This window comes from Salmo salar, unplaced genomic scaffold, assembly GCF_905237065.1.
Source record: "Salmo salar unplaced genomic scaffold, Ssal_v3.1, whole genome shotgun sequence".
NCBI classification, from domain to species: Eukaryota; Metazoa; Chordata; class Actinopteri; order Salmoniformes; family Salmonidae; genus Salmo; species Salmo salar.
In genome coordinates, this window is record NW_025548177.1 from 38,787 (window position 1) to 54,362 (window position 15,576).

At 40.5% G+C, this 15,576-nt stretch overlaps 1 protein-coding gene and 3 long non-coding RNA genes across 4 annotated transcripts; 1 reads left to right on the plus strand and 3 right to left on the minus strand.

The window, feature by feature from the left end:
- Positions 1–4,418: 4,418 nt before the first annotated feature.
- Positions 4,419–5,351, minus strand: LOC123732741 (uncharacterized). The gene is made up of 4 exons (XR_006763384.1): positions 5,274–5,351; positions 4,807–4,847; positions 4,641–4,692; positions 4,419–4,519 (listed from the first exon to the last, which is right to left on the minus strand). It is a non-coding gene; the product is annotated as an uncharacterized lncRNA (long non-coding RNA).
- A 139-nt stretch (positions 5,352–5,490) lies between these two features.
- On the minus strand, positions 5,491–6,927 carry LOC123732740 (uncharacterized). The gene is made up of 3 exons (XR_006763383.1): positions 6,746–6,927; positions 5,754–5,831; positions 5,491–5,553 (listed from the first exon to the last, which is right to left on the minus strand). It is a non-coding gene; the product is annotated as an uncharacterized lncRNA (long non-coding RNA).
- A 1,760-nt stretch (positions 6,928–8,687) lies between these two features.
- LOC123732744 (uncharacterized) lies at positions 8,688–9,253 on the minus strand. Its single transcript, XR_006763386.1, has 3 exons — positions 9,159–9,253; positions 8,880–8,960; positions 8,688–8,763 (listed from the first exon to the last, which is right to left on the minus strand). It is a non-coding gene; the product is annotated as an uncharacterized lncRNA (long non-coding RNA).
- Positions 9,254–12,728: 3,475 nt separating this feature from the next.
- LOC123732737 (uncharacterized) lies at positions 12,729–15,311 on the plus strand. Its single transcript, XM_045711992.1, has 5 exons — positions 12,729–12,765; positions 13,119–13,145; positions 13,926–14,210; positions 14,493–14,780; positions 15,004–15,311. Exons 1-5 carry the CDS (start codon positions 12,729–12,731, stop codon positions 15,309–15,311), a joined length of 945 nt encoding a protein of 314 aa, XP_045567948.1.
- Positions 15,312–15,576: the final 265 nt, after the last annotated feature.

Consider the following 15,576-nt stretch of genomic DNA (forward strand, 5'->3'; position numbering starts at 1 on the left):
GGTCACAAATATGCTTAATGTCATTTTATTAAACACTCATAAACAGGCGTTCATGTATTTTCCGTGTAATCACAGAATTGTGATGCAGACGCACACATATCTACACACTGCGTACCTCGGGGTGAAAAGGATGACACGATTCTGGCCGCTTTCTGTCTTTCTGAAACTTCAGCCTATCACATTTCAGAGACTCATTGTGTGCAGAGGGGTTCAGGATAGAAATACTGATGATGAACTACACCTCAGACACCTCAGATACATTTAACTGATACTGTGGTGACCGTTTCTGCAACATCATTCTAGCATGATGAGACAACCAAACTGTAATGCACGCTTCCTAAATACCTACATGTATGAGAAATGTATTAACCTCTCTAGGGTCGGCGGGACGAAATCGTCCCACCTACGTAACAGCCAGTGGAATCCCATGGCGCGTTATTCAAATACCTTAGAAATGCTATTACTTCAATTTCGCAAACATATGACTATTTTACACCATTTTAAAGACAAGACTCTCGTTAATCTAACCACACTGTCCGATTTCAAAAAGGCTTTACAACGAAAGATGTTCTTACCTTTGGTGTTCTTCGTCAGAATGCACTCCCAGGACTTCTACTTCAATAACAAATGTTGGTTTGGTCCCAAATAATCCATTGGTATATCCGAATAGCGGCGTTTTGTTCGTGCGTTCAAGACACTATCCGAATGGTAAAGAAGGGTCACGAGCACGATGCATTTCGTGACAAAAAAATGTCTAAATATTCCATTACCGTACTTCGAAGCTGTTTAAAATCAATTTTTATGCCATTTTTCTCGTAAAAAAGCGATAATATTCCGACCGGGAATCTGCATTTAGGTAAACAGACGAAAGAAAATAAAGCACGGGTCGACTTCGCACGCGCCTAAGCCCATTGTCCTCTGATCGGCCACTTGCCAAACGCGCAAATGTGTTTCAGCCTGGGGCTGCCTCGATATCATTCAGCCTTTTCCCGGGCTCTGAGAGCCTATGGGAGCCGTAGGATCCTCAGTCTTCAATTAAAAGAGACAAGAAGAACAAGATCTTGTGAGAGAGGGAACTTCCTGTATGGAATCTTCTCAGGTTTTTGCCTGCCATATGAGTTCTGTTATACTCACAGACACCATTCAAACAGTTTTAGAAACTTTAGGGTGTTTTTTATCCAAAGCCAATAATTATATGCATATTCTAGTTACTGGGCAGGAGAAGTAACCAGATTAAATCGGGTATGTTTTTTATCCGGCCGTGTCAATACTGCCCCCTACCCCCAACAGGTTAATACCTCTGACAATGAAGAAGCTATTCACGCTCTCAGAACACTAAAGTCTAAGTTCAGAGTTAACTTACAGTTAATTTACAAAACCCATCTACTTACAAAACATTTATACCAAAAAACACTCACAAAAGCTTTGTACTAAAAATACACTCAAACTTATTGAGGGTTAGTAAAGGATATACATAATCTCGATGGGATCCATGGAAACCAGGGGGGCAGAGCTGCAGTCACACTTGTTGTCCTCGACAACCATGAAGAGATTACTGCTGGGAATCTGCTGAATTACAAAAGATCTGAGGCAGGGAGAGAGGGAGAGGGGGAAGGAGAGAGAGTTGAGTTGATTCAGTTGATGCTTTTAACCTCTTACATCTAGACGTTCCGCTAGCGGAACACCTGCTCCAACATCCAATGATGGGCGTGGCGCGAAATACAAACTCCACAAAAATACAAAAACTTCAATTTTTTAAACATATGACTATTTCACAGCATTTTAAAGATAAGACTCTCCTTTATCTAACCACACTGTCCGATTTCAAAAAGGCTTTACAACGAAAGCAAAACATTAGATTATGTCAGCAGAGTACCAAGCCAGAAATAATCAGACACCCATTTTTCAAGCTAGCATATAATGTCACAAAAACCCAGAAGACAGCTAAATGCAGCACTCACCTTTGATGATCTTCATCAGATGACAACCCTAGGACATTATGTTATACAATACATGCATGTTTTGTTCAATCAAGTTCATATTTATATCAAAAAACAGCTTTTACATTAGCATGTGACGTTCAGAACTAGCATACCCCCGCAAACTTCCGGGGAATTCGCTAACATTTTACTAAATTACTCACGATAAACGTTCACAAAAAGCATAAAAATTATTTTAAGAATTATAGATACAGACCTCCTCTATGCACTCGATATGTCTGATTTTAAAATAGCTTTTTGGTGAAAGCACATTTTGCAATATTCTAAGTACATAGCCCAGGCATCACGGGCTAGCTATTTAGACACCCGGCAAGTTTAGCACTCACCATAATCATATTTACTATTATAAAAGTTTGATTACCTTTTGTTGTCTTCGTCAGAATGCACTCCCAGGACTGCTACTTCAATAACAAATGTTGGTTTGGTCCAAAATAATCCATCGTTATATCCGAATAGCGGCGTTTTGTTTGTGCGTTCCAGACACTACCCGAAATGGTAAAGAAGGGTCGTGCGCATGGTGCAATTCGTGACAAAAAAATTCTAAATATTCCATTACCGTACTTCGAAGCATGTCAACCGCTGTTTAAAATCCATTTTTACGCCATTTTTCTCGTAGAAAAGCGATAATATTCCGACAGGGAATCTCCTTTTCGGCAAACAGAGGAAAAAATCACAAAGGCGGGGGCGGTCGGGTCACGCGCCTAAGCCCAGAGTCCCTTGATCGGCCACTTGAGAAAGGCGATCAAGTGTTTCAGCCTGGGGCTGGGATGACGACATTCAGGTTTTTCCCGGGCTCTGAGCGCCTATGGACGACGTAGGAAGTGTCACGTTAGAGCAGAGATCCTTAGTAAAAGATAGAGATGGAAAAGAAGTTCAAGAAATGGTCAGACAGGCCACTTCCTGTAAAGGAATCTCTCAGGTTTTGACCTGCCATTTGAGTTCTGTTATACTCACAGACACCATTCAAACAGTTTTAGAAACTTTAGGGTGTTTTCTATCCATATGTAATAAGTATATGCATATTCTAGTTACTGGGTAGGAGTGGTAACCAGATTAAATCGGGCACGTTTTTTATCCAGTTGTGAAAATACTGCCCCCTAGCCATAACAGGTTAACATAAGGCTAGGCCCCTATTTTCTCCACTTCCTACCTGACTGACGTGCCCAAAGTAAACTGCCTGTTGTTCAGGCCCTGAAGCCAGGACATGCATATAATTGGTTCCATTGGAAAGAAGACACTTTGAAGTTTGTAGAAATGTTAAAATAATGTAGGAGACTAACACAATAGATATGGTAGGAGAAAATCCATAGAAAAAAACAATGTTTTTTTTTGAGAGAGCCCATGCTATTACAATGGAATGTATAGGGAAATAATTAAATCTAGCTCCCAGTATGCAATTCCTATGGCTTCTACTGGGTGTCAGTAGTCTTTGTTCAAGGTTTCAGGCTTGTTTCTTCCAAAACGAAAAAGAATAATGAGTTTAACTACAGGGACACAGACTTGGAAATTCATGTCTAGTTTAATTAGGTTTTAGGGTATCTGAAGATTAAATAGAAACGTATTTTGACTTGTTGAAACAAAGGGGTTTAGGGGTAGATTTTTGGATTCCTATCTTGGCATGATGAACGAGTGGATTACTCAAATCGATGGCGCCAACTAAAAATACTTTTTGGGATATAAAGAAGGATTTTATCTAACAAAACGACACAACATGTTATAGCTGGGACCTTTTGGATGACAAATCAGAGGAAGATTTTCAAAAAGATTTTCAAATATTTAATCGCTATTTGTGAATTTATGAAACCTGTGCCGGTGGCAAAATATTTTGATGTGGGACGCCGTCCTCAAACAATCACATGGCATGCTTTCGCTGTAAAGCCTACTGTAATTCGGACAGTGCAGTTAGATTAACAAGAATTTAAACTTTCAACTGATATAAGACGCTTGTATGTACCTAAATGTTTAATATCCATAATGTTTATGATTATTTATTTGAATTGCGCGTCCTCCAGTTTCACAGTAAGTTGTCCCGCTAGCGGGGCGCCTATCCCAGAACTAACGCATGGAATTACCCTGTATTGTGTATATGTAACAGTGTAGGTTCCGTCCCTCTCTTCGCCCCAACCTGGGCTCGAACCAGGGACCCTTGCACACATCAACAACTGACACCCCACGAAGCATCGTTACCCATCGCGCCACAAAAGCCGCGGTCCTTGCAACGCAAGGGGCAACCCTACTTCAAGTCTCAGAGCGAGTGACGTCACCGATTGAAACGCTATTAGCGCGCACCACCGCTAACTAACTAGCCATTTCACATCGGTTACATATACACCATCAACACACAGGTTAAGTGAGTTTATCGGTGCCTAATACACAGGTAAGGAAACTGTGTTACAAGTACCTGGCACAGCCCTCACAGTCAATGTTTCCCGTGGTCTCTTCGATGGTACGCTCAGAGACGAAGGCAGGGTACTCCGTGTCACATGGCACCATCATGGTCTTACCCCTCGACCTTTGGGCTGGAAATGGGACATGTAAATCTTAACATAATAAAGACACGAAAGACTCACATACACACACATGCATGTGTGCAAGCACCCCCACACACACACCTCAAGGTATATTCTTGCACACACTGACCTTTGAGAGATCAACATGCCACCAGCTGTAAAGGTTGAACTCCAGCAGGAAACTGATGAGGAAAACACAAACATACATTGATATAATAATACAATAATATGTACTGTGGTTGATAATCAGTGCATCTCATTTTATCGTATCAAGGTGATTATTTTATTATTCTCACATGACAAGTTTGGTCAGGAGCCATTTCACCATGGAGAAGGGCTGGGAGAGAAGACATTAAATAATTAGCATTGACTGGATGTATGTAAGTCTGATGAGTAGTTTAGGGACAGTATGTAAATGTGATAATATTTAGGGACAGTACTTACATGTGACAATATTTAGGGGCAGTACTTACATGTGATAATATTTAGGGACATTACTTACAAGTGATAATATTTAGGGATAGTACTTACATGTGACAATATTTAGGGGCAGTACTTACATGTGACAATATTTAGGGGCAGTACTTACATGTGATAATATTTAGGGATAGTACTTACATGTGACAATATTTAGGGGCAGTACTTACATGTGACAATATTTAGGGGCAGTACTTACATGTGATAATATTTAGGGGCAGTACGTACATGTGACAATATTTAGGGACAGTACTTACATGTGACAATATTTAGGGGCAGTACTTACATGTGATAAAGAGCGTGTGCTGTCACTGCTGCCAGCATACTCTCTACAGAGAGCCTGGTAGTCATACAGAGTGATCCTAGAGAGAGGAGGAAATAGACCATTAATTGTGTGTGTGTGTGTGTGTGTGTGTGTGTGTGTGTGTGTGTGTGTGTGTGTGTGTGTGTGTGTGTGTGTGTGTGTGTGTGTGTGTGTGTGTGTGTGTGTGTGTGTGTGTCTACCTGTCTACTAGAGGTCCAGAACTTCCTCTGAAAGAAATCCAGCTTCATCTGAATCCCAACGGCTATAGTGGGTTTTAACAAAAACACAAACAGAACACAGTCAGCACACTGTTCATCTAGAAGAGGAATTAAAAATGTATTAAAGAGTTTCTTCACATGTCTTCAGAGGGGGCTTTATAGTTACAAGCCTATAACAGGTACAGTAGCTCTCTATGTCAGGGAGAAGTTAAGGGAGACGTTAGGGGCTTTTCAGGGAGCTTACAAGCAACAATAGGCGACTTCCTGTCATCCAGCAGTTGTATGGCAGTGCTGGCCAAAACCACACTCTTATTCTCATTTCCTGGAGTAAAACAATAACACAGAGAAGCACAGATATTAGCCTCAATCAAGAAATGCTGTGTAAATGGAAAATAACAATTCCTACTATTTCAATAGATCTTATAAAATACACTATATATTCCATTCCACCCTCAGCACCATCACAACTGGAAAACCAAGTCACAGAAACAAAAGGGAATAATCATTTTCTAGCCAAAAGATGGCACCATACCCACAGCCTTAAGCACGCAATAGCAACCCACAGCACTACACTCAGTGATGGAATCCCATCAGTAGTCTACAATCAGGATGTTAGAAGTGATTCTGACACAGAGGGAGGGATGTGTTCTTATGAAATAAAAACCTGTTCTGGTACTAGCACTACAGAACCTCTGGGGACAGGGATTGTTGGAGGAGGTTATAGTATTAAACAGGGGAGGTGACAGTAAAGGAGGGATATTTTACAACAGACTAAGGGATGAGAGCAGTTAGAGGAAGGTAGAGGCTGGTAGACAACCGGGAACAACAGTGAGATCCTGATCCTCTCTTTCCCTCAGTGGGAAGAAAGTGGGGCACATTAATTACAGACAGCAGTGAGAGAGATGAGCTGTACAACAACCCAGCTTCTCTAATATACAGTAGCTCACTCTCCCTAACTTGTGGTTGAGTGTCATCTGTAGCCTATTTTCCACCCCCACACCCCACTCAATAGATATCTTTAGTTAACCCTGTGTACTGTATCTCTGTGGGTTGTCATGGCGATTCAGTGTGTCTCTGATAGGTTTTACCATGACGATTCGGTGTATCTGTGTCTCTGATATAGGGTGTAGTTAGACCCCTTTGCTCAGTGAGACTTGTACACATTAATCTAGTCTCCTGTCAGTGCAGCCGACATCCCGTACCCCGAAAACATATTTATCAGCCCCTCTGATTGACCTATTTCCGTGAAACTTTTCCCGTCACAAGGCAAATCTATAATACGGAATGCCTTACCGATCGGTACGGGCTATAAAATGTGTGAACTATGGTAAAAATAAACGTTTAAATCCACATTTTCCAAAAGTCACTCCCTTGTCCCCATACTCCGTAGTAGTCGCCATGCAAGATTACCGTGTGATCTCAGCTGGCAACAAACCTTTGGCTTTAGGGTGTGTGAGGGATCAGCCGGGTCAAGTGGTCCGACTGCGCCCTCAGCTGGAGGTGGGCCGCAGTACAGCCACTACTGATGAGCTCACCTGAGGCCAATTGACTGGTTATTGTTTGTGCTCCCTGAAGGGGCAGAGGGGGAGAGTGGTTATGAGCCAGAGGACTATGATGAATTCCAGGACAGTAGGATTCCCTGTTATAGGTTTAGCACCAACTGTTATTTTATTATTTATATTATTTTTTTGAGAGCCATTACCCTGGCCTTTGTTTGTACGGTCCCGGGGAGAGTTGAAAGAAGAACACCGATTACAGTGTCCTTCTTTTTGTTGAAGTCACGTCTCTGCATCTCATTTCGTGCTGTCCCGTCTATGATTTTGTCAGTGAATAGGTACGGCCTTTTCACAGGGGATTTGGTGTGAATTTGGTAAACTCTGGAAAAGTTGGATTTAAATGTTTTTTTTTCATAGAGTGTATAGTCTGTAAAAGCTGGTAAGGCATTCTGGATTATAGATTTGCCTTCGGTGACAGGAAAAGTTGATCAGAAATAGATAAACCAGAAGGCTGGTAAATATGTTTTCGGGGTTCAGGATGTCGCCTTCAGCAACGGGAGACCAGATTAATGTGCGCAGGTCTCCCAGAGCAACGGGGCTAACTACACCCTATATCAGAGACACAGATACACTGAATCTCCATGGTAACCCACAGAGATATAGTACACAGGGTTAACCATAGAGATCTATTGAGAGGGATGTGGGGAAAATAGGCTACAGATGACACTCAATCACAAATAAGGGAGAGTGAGCTACTTTGTCGTTATGGGCTACTGTGGATAGATTGATGAGAAAACTTTTTTTTAATCCATTTAAGAATAAGTCTGTAAAGTAAGAAAATGTGGAAAAAGTCAAGGGGTCTGAATACTTTACTAATGCACCATATGTACACATACTGTACATGCAACATGTCACTGCGCTCTCTCTCTCTCTCTTGCTCTGCTGTGTGTGCATCTTGCTAGTGTTCCCTCAAATGGTGAGGGGCTGAAGCTCATTGGCTAGAACACCAATTGCTAGGAGGCTGACCCACGTGGGGGAAAATGTAGGGAAAATAGTGCAGCACAGCTTCCAGAAAAACAAACTAGGGGTTTTGTGGTTAATTGAGGTAAGACAGTAATTCTGCTCATAGATTATGCATGTATGAACTACACACTGACACATCCGTCCCAAAGCGGGAAGTAGTCGCTTAGTAGTCGCAAAAGTTCCGGAACATGTCTTTAAAGGCAGCCATTTGTATCTTAATATCAAATCATTTCTGGGTAACAATTAAGTACCTTACTGTGATTGTTTTCAATTAAAATGTTCAAAAAATTATACAAAATAATTTTGCTAGGACTCTCTGGGAGGAGTTTGATTGGGGAGGGGAAAACTGCAATGTACTGTAGCTGTTTAACCACTCCAGAGGTTGGTATGTGTAAAGGCTGTGCGGGTTAGGGTTAGTGCATTGTGGCAAGGCTCGGGTTAGGGACAGGGTTAGGGTCAGGGGTAGGGTCGCAAAATTCAGGCAACTTTCCCAGAATTCCCAGGTTTTCCAGAAATCCTGCTTCGACGATTCCTGGTATAAAGGAGGGAATAAGCAGGAAATCCTGAATCCTCTAACCATTATTTCTGAGGAAACCTTTGATTTTACAACCCTAGGCAGGGGACATAGTGTATGAGTGGGTTTAAAAGACAGTGTGTTACCAGTGGCTTCAGGTCCGGATGGGTCAGGATGTAGCTGTTGTTTGTGATGGCAAAGGCGTAACCGTGGATACCCAGCTGAAGGCACAAAAACAATATATAGAGATACTTACATTACATGAAATAGAGTACAGAACAACAGGAAATGACAAGGCATCTAATGGGTCATAAACATGGGTTAGAAAACCCAGTACCAGGTGTTTAGGGATGATCTTCATGAGTTCCTGAAGAGGAATGTCTGTGCCCACTACCCCTAGGAGAATACCCTGGTTCTTCTGTAGAGGAGAGAGGAGAGAAAGAGTAAGTATAACAGACAGACAGACAGACAGACAGACAGACAGACAGACAGACAGACAGACAGACAGACAGACAGACAGACAGACAGACAGACAGACAGACAGACAGACAGACAGACAGACAGACAGACAGACAGACAGACAGACAGACAGACAGACAGACAGACACACACTTACGGTCTCGTTCTTGGTGCTGAACACAGGCATGGCCACAGTGGTCATCAGGCTAGGGCCCTTCTTGTTTCTTTACTGAGATGGAACACAGTGACAGTGACAGACAGTGGCAAAGACCGATCTCGATTGCATACTCCTCGCGTCCTCTTTCCTTGTCTCCTTCTCAAAACCCATTGGATAAGAAAGCCATGGTAATTTTTATTTAAATTTATGTTTATTACCAAATCAGATGTTTTTCACCTGAAATCATTTCCTAATACATTAATTAGTGTTTATCCTTGTAAACATGTTCTTAAGTAGGTACAGAGTTTAGTCGTATAAACTATTTTGAATTAAATAACCTACATCTTGCATTGGATATGTGTAGACCTCAGAATGACACAAAACCCACAAACACTTCCTGTGATAGAAAGGAGGGTGCAGTTCATGTCACGAGTTAGAGATTAGAATAGACAGACAGTTTGTTAGACTGGAGGATAAAAAGTCTCTCTCTTCTCTCTCTTCTTCTCCCTCTCTCTCTACTACAGGTGGATTCAGGAGATGCTGGAATCGATTCTCAGATCACTTCTGTACTATCCACGTTCACGCCCTCAGGTTTGTCCCTCAGATCTCGGGACCATCTGCAAGTGCACAGCTACTGTACATGCTTAAACTTTGGGCCTAACCTTATCAACCATATCAAAACACATATATGACACTTATAACAGAAATGAATGTGTCAGAGCATCTGTGGAGCGTGAGAATAGAGCTGTAGATCTGCAGGGTGGTTTGAGTCATGAGGAGAAGTGTGAAATGACATCAAGCCTTGTTACTTGCACTTCTTCTATTTGGATGTTACCAACGCAATAGGGCAAACTTGACTAAGTAACACACATGCAATGTACACATGTAATATACACATGATCCCCCCTCAAACACACACTCATACATACATACACAACCTCTTACTCATGGAATTGTCTCTCTCTGTGATGTGCAGGTAATGTTGATGTAGATACACAGGCATTTGCAAATTAACATGTAAGTACAGTACAAATGATATTGTTATATTATATATAGCATTGTTCTCACATGCAGACTGACTAGAGGATTAAAGTCTCTCTCTCTCTCTCTCTCTCTCTCTCTCTCTCTCTCTCTCTCTCTCTCTCTCTCTCTATCTCTATCTCTATCTCTCTCTCACTTCTGGGCCTCCCGAGTGGCGCAGCACTCTAAGGCACTGCATCTCAGTGCTAGAGGCGTCACTACAGACACCCTGGTTCAAATCCAGGCTGTTTCACACCCGGCTGTGATTGGGAGTCCCGTAGGCTGGGGAACAATTGTCCCAGCGTCGTCCGGGTTTGGCTGGTGTAGGCCGTCATTGTAAATAAGAATTTGTTCTTAACTGACTTGCCTAGTTAAAAAAAGTTCAAAACATTTTTTTTTTATCTCTCAATGTGTTTTATGACTTTCAGTTTAAGATTGGTGTTATATCCTCATAAAATACCCCTTATCAATTACATGTACTATTATGTCACCTGTGTTATACCTCCTTCCATAACGGTTGGATACAATTAATTTCCTATTGAGAAAAACATAATCCTAAACACAACCAAAACAATCTGCAAATGCATCCAACAGGTTTGTTGAGTTTCAAGCTTGATGTATTTATTGCGTGCAAGGAATATGGTACCAAAACACTAAATGTTTGACCACTTTAATACACTATACATGAATTTGTCCAAATGCTTGTGACTTCTTCAAATGGGGGGACTAAATACATAAAATGCTTTTATTTCTAAATGGTAAAACATACACTGTCTTCAGAAAGTATTCACAGTCCTTTACTTTTTCCACATTTTGTTGTGTTATAGCCTGAAATTAAAATTGATTAAATTGAGATGTTTTGTCACTGGCCTATACACAATACCCCATAATGTCAAAGTGGAATTATGTAAAAAATAAATAAAAGAGTCAATAAGTATTCAACCCCTTTGTTATGGAAAGCCTAAATATGTTCAGGAGTAAAAATGTGCTTAACAAGTCACGTAATAAGTTGCATGGACTCTGTGTGCAAAAATAGTGTTTAACATGATATTTTAATGACCTGATCTCTGTACCCCACACATTCAATTATCTGTAAGGTCGGTCTGTCGAGCAGTGAATTTCAAACACAGATTCAACCACAAAGACCAGGGAGGTTGTCTAATGCCTCATAAAGAAGGACACTTGTCAGCAGATGGGTAAAAAAAGAAGAAGCATTCTGAATATCCCTTTGAGCATGGTGAAGTTATTAATTACACTTTGGATACTGGCATCATTCATAACTTAGTTGCCGGAGAGGAAGAAACCCGCTCAGAGATTTCACCATGAGCCCAATCATGACTTTAAAACAGTTACAGAGTTAAATGGCTGTGATAGGAGAAAACTGAGGATAGATCAAGAAGAAATAGCAAAAGAAAAATGGGCAAATGTTGCACAATCCAGGTGTGGAAAGCTCTTAGAGACTTAGAGACCCAGAAAGACTCACAGCTGTAATCTCTGCCAAATGTGCTTCTTCAATGTCACAACGTCTACAGAAGGTGGCGCCTCTCCCCGTTCGGGCGGCGCTCGGCGGTCGTCGTCGCCGGCCTACTAGCTGCCACCAATCTCCTTTTCATTTTCATTTGGTGATGTCTGTTTTATGTAAGCACCTGTTTTGAGTTAGTTCGTTAGTGGGGGTATTTAGTCTGTCTGTTTAGGTTTGGGATTGTGCGGGATTATTTGTGTCTACTATTGTAAGGTTGGGGATTGGGTTTTTCCTCTGCCGTTCATTTATTTTGGCATACGGGTTTCCTGGGCTGTGTTCCGACTCGGTTTGGGGGTTCTTGCCTATTGCTGGATTTATTGTTCCCTGCCTTGTATTCGGCATTTTGGACTGGTGTCTATTAAACGTGTTTTCACGTGCCTTGGTCTCCTGCGCCTGACTTCACCCCTCCTGCATGTATGGAGTTCCTTGACATACAAAGTATTGACTCAGGGGTGTAAGTACTTATCTAAATGAGATATTTCTGTATTTTATTTTCAATAAATTAGCAAAAATTACAAAAAATATGTTTTCAGTTTGTCATAATGGGGTATTGTGTGTAGATGGGTGAGTGACGTTTTTTTTAAAATACATTTTGAATTCAGGCTGTAACACAATAATAATAATAATTATAATAATAAGTCAAGGGGAATGAGAACTTTATGAAAGTATCCTAAAATAAAGGGGAAATTCTGTACTGTCACCTTATACGAAACATTCTATCTAAAATCTAAAATACTGGAGTAAAGCGTCAAATATATATTTTTGGTTTCACTGTCCAAATGCACATGGAGGAGAGTGTATGACCAATAAATTATTCTGATTATTCAGATACCCTTACTTCTGCAACATTAGCTCACACTTGCTGTATGAGACTGTTGTTTACGTTTCTGCTCTCTGTGGTTTTGTAGTGAACAAGCTCCACATCTGCTTCTCTATTCAAACAATCCTCGGACTCAGTCACACACCTTACTGTGAAGTCAGACTAACAGTATGTAGCTGTCTGACAAATGGCATTGTTCATCCATGATATGGCTGGTCATCTGTTCTTGGTCGTCCTCCTTTTTGGTGAGTTATTTCTACATTTCTACAGTTTCATCATCTGTTTGTGCTACAGGATATTCCTCTTCTTCTCTCCCCTCTTTTAGTCTTACTTTTTACTATTTTACTTTAGGAACTCTTGATATTTCTGAATCTCATGGCTATGATTAGTGTCTTGTATCTTATTCCATTCATCATCATATTTATTTCTCTCTATCATTATTTTACATTTTGTTCAGATAAGAATGACCATTGCTTGATCCCCATTAATGCATTACAGTAGGTTATGCTACTTTACCAACTTGTGTGAAGTGTTCAGGTATCTCATGTAGAATTTATTTTTTAGAATGTCAGACGATAACCTATTTTATAATTTCTAGATACCTTCCAATCCATCAAAGCCCAAGGTCAGTATCATTATTATGAGTTTTTAGTTACCCAGTAAAAATATAATAATAATCATGGTATTTATTCTTATCATTCAAACATAACATTAGCTGATAGCGTATCCATCTGACACTATGAATTCAAAAGGAATTACGGATAAATTTTTAATACAATACAGTGTTGAAGGTTGGCAGTTTAAATCCATATACAGTGAACCTACAGAAGTAAGTTCACTGTATATGTCCAAATTCAGGGTAAAAACAAATGTCTATAGCTGTAAACACTGCAAACACTCTACTGCTCAATTGGTCCTCTAGAAATACGTTATTATTGTCTTTTGGAAAGAGCCGTTGCATGAAAAAATATATTATATCACCTTTATTTCTCATACTATCGCTGGGAATTATTCTCAAAGATCTAGGGTTTGAAAAAACAAAGTGTGATTGTTTTATGTTTAACGGCTGACAGTACATTTCCCAAACCAGTAACAAAATACTCAGTTCCTCTGTCCTCTCAGATCTTCCTCAGCCCCGTCTGGAATATTTTTATGCATGATGTAATAAGCCATTACTTAAAACAATATATATTTCACATATTATCATTATATGAAGGAATGGGCCTTATTATCAAAATCCTTTAGTCTCAATAAGCATGAAGATAATTGTTTTTAAACATTAAATGTTGATAGATTTACTTGATTTTATAATAGACATGCATATTTAAATCCAATTGAATGGTTGTCAGTAAATTTCTCAAAACAAGTCAAACATTTTAAATACTCCTCTCTTCTGATCTTACAGGCCCTCCTCTTCCCAGGTTGACAGTGAGTCCTGCTTTCATCAGAGAGAGCGACTCAGTTCAGCTGAGCTGTGAGACTTCTCCATCCGTCTCCGTGTCTCAGTGTTATCTCTTCACTGAGAAAAGAGACTTTAAACCATCCTGTCGGCAGACACTCACAGGGACTGAGCTCCTCTCGTGGTCAGATCAACGTTCACCTGCTGTGGTCAATGTGAGATGTTTCTACTATGCTATTGGTAGTTTTTCCCCATCCTCTGACAGCGACCCTGGCTCAGTCACTGTCCAAGGTAAGCAGGTTATTTACATAATTGTAAACATGACCCTCCTTTTGAATCTTAACATGTTCTGAGATACATTTGGCAACAATGCACTAACCTGCAACAATATTATTCTGATTTCAACGACTTACTGTTTCACAAAAGGATTTACTGTCTTTTTAAAATCTAGAATTAATTTGAAGTGATGAGTCATGTTCTTGAAATGCTCAGGTCTGTTACACATGAGGATTTTATGAACATAGTAATCCGTTGAATATTAGATTGACATACTATTTCCCTCTGAACTAACAGTCCCTCCTCAGCTGACAGTGAGTCCTGAAGTCATCAGGGATACAGACACAGTTCAGCTGAGATGTCACACTTCTCAATCTACCTCTGTGTCTCAGTGTTACTTCTACATAGAGGAAAGACAACATCTCCAACAAACCACATCCTGTCAACAGTCACTCACAGGGACCAAGCTGCTTGAATGGGCAGGTCAAGGTCCAACCACCAAGGTCAACATGAGATGTATCTACAATGCTGTAGAGATGTCTATCTACTCTCCTTACAGTGACCCTGTCTCAGTCACTCTCCTGGGTAAGCGGGGTAGTTTATGTATTATTATACCCCAGTGTTTTTCTATTCTGGTCCAAGATTAACACACCGGATTATTGTATATTATTTATATAATATACATTTTAAATACTGACTGAAGCAATAAGAGATGAAGTTATGCACTTTTAGATTTTAGGGTTTATTTCATGCAATGTATTTTAGCAAACTGTTGAAAGTGGTTTACTTTCTGATTCTGATATTACAGACGTCCCTCAGCCCAAGCTGACAGTGAGTTCTAAAGTCATCAGAGAGAGAGACTCAGTTCAGCTGAGCTGTCAGACTCCTCCATCTGTCTCTGTGTCTCGCTGTTACTTCTACACAGAGGGGAGAGATCCTAAACCCTCACCCTGTACGAGGTCACTCACAGGGGCTGAGCTGCTCTCGTGGGCAGGTGAACGTTTATCTGCTGAGATCAAACTGAGATGTCATTACACAGTAGAGACTCACTATCCATCGACGCACAGTCATCCTGCGCCTATCACTATTCTTGGTAAAATAGTATTATTTTTATGAATACACTGATCTGATTGGCTCACTGGAATCAGATTGGAATATGTAATGTCATGTTAACATATACAAACGATTTGTTTCTTACTCTTTTATTTATCTAGTACAGAAAGAGGTTTGTTTTCTCATGAACCTACAGTATGGACAGTTATTGATGTGTTCTCCTCACAGGGGAACTGCAGAAACCAGACATTAGTGTCAATGACGAATCTTCTCATGACATCACCATTGTTTGTGTACTTCCTGAGTCTGTCAGTGATGGTCATAGCTG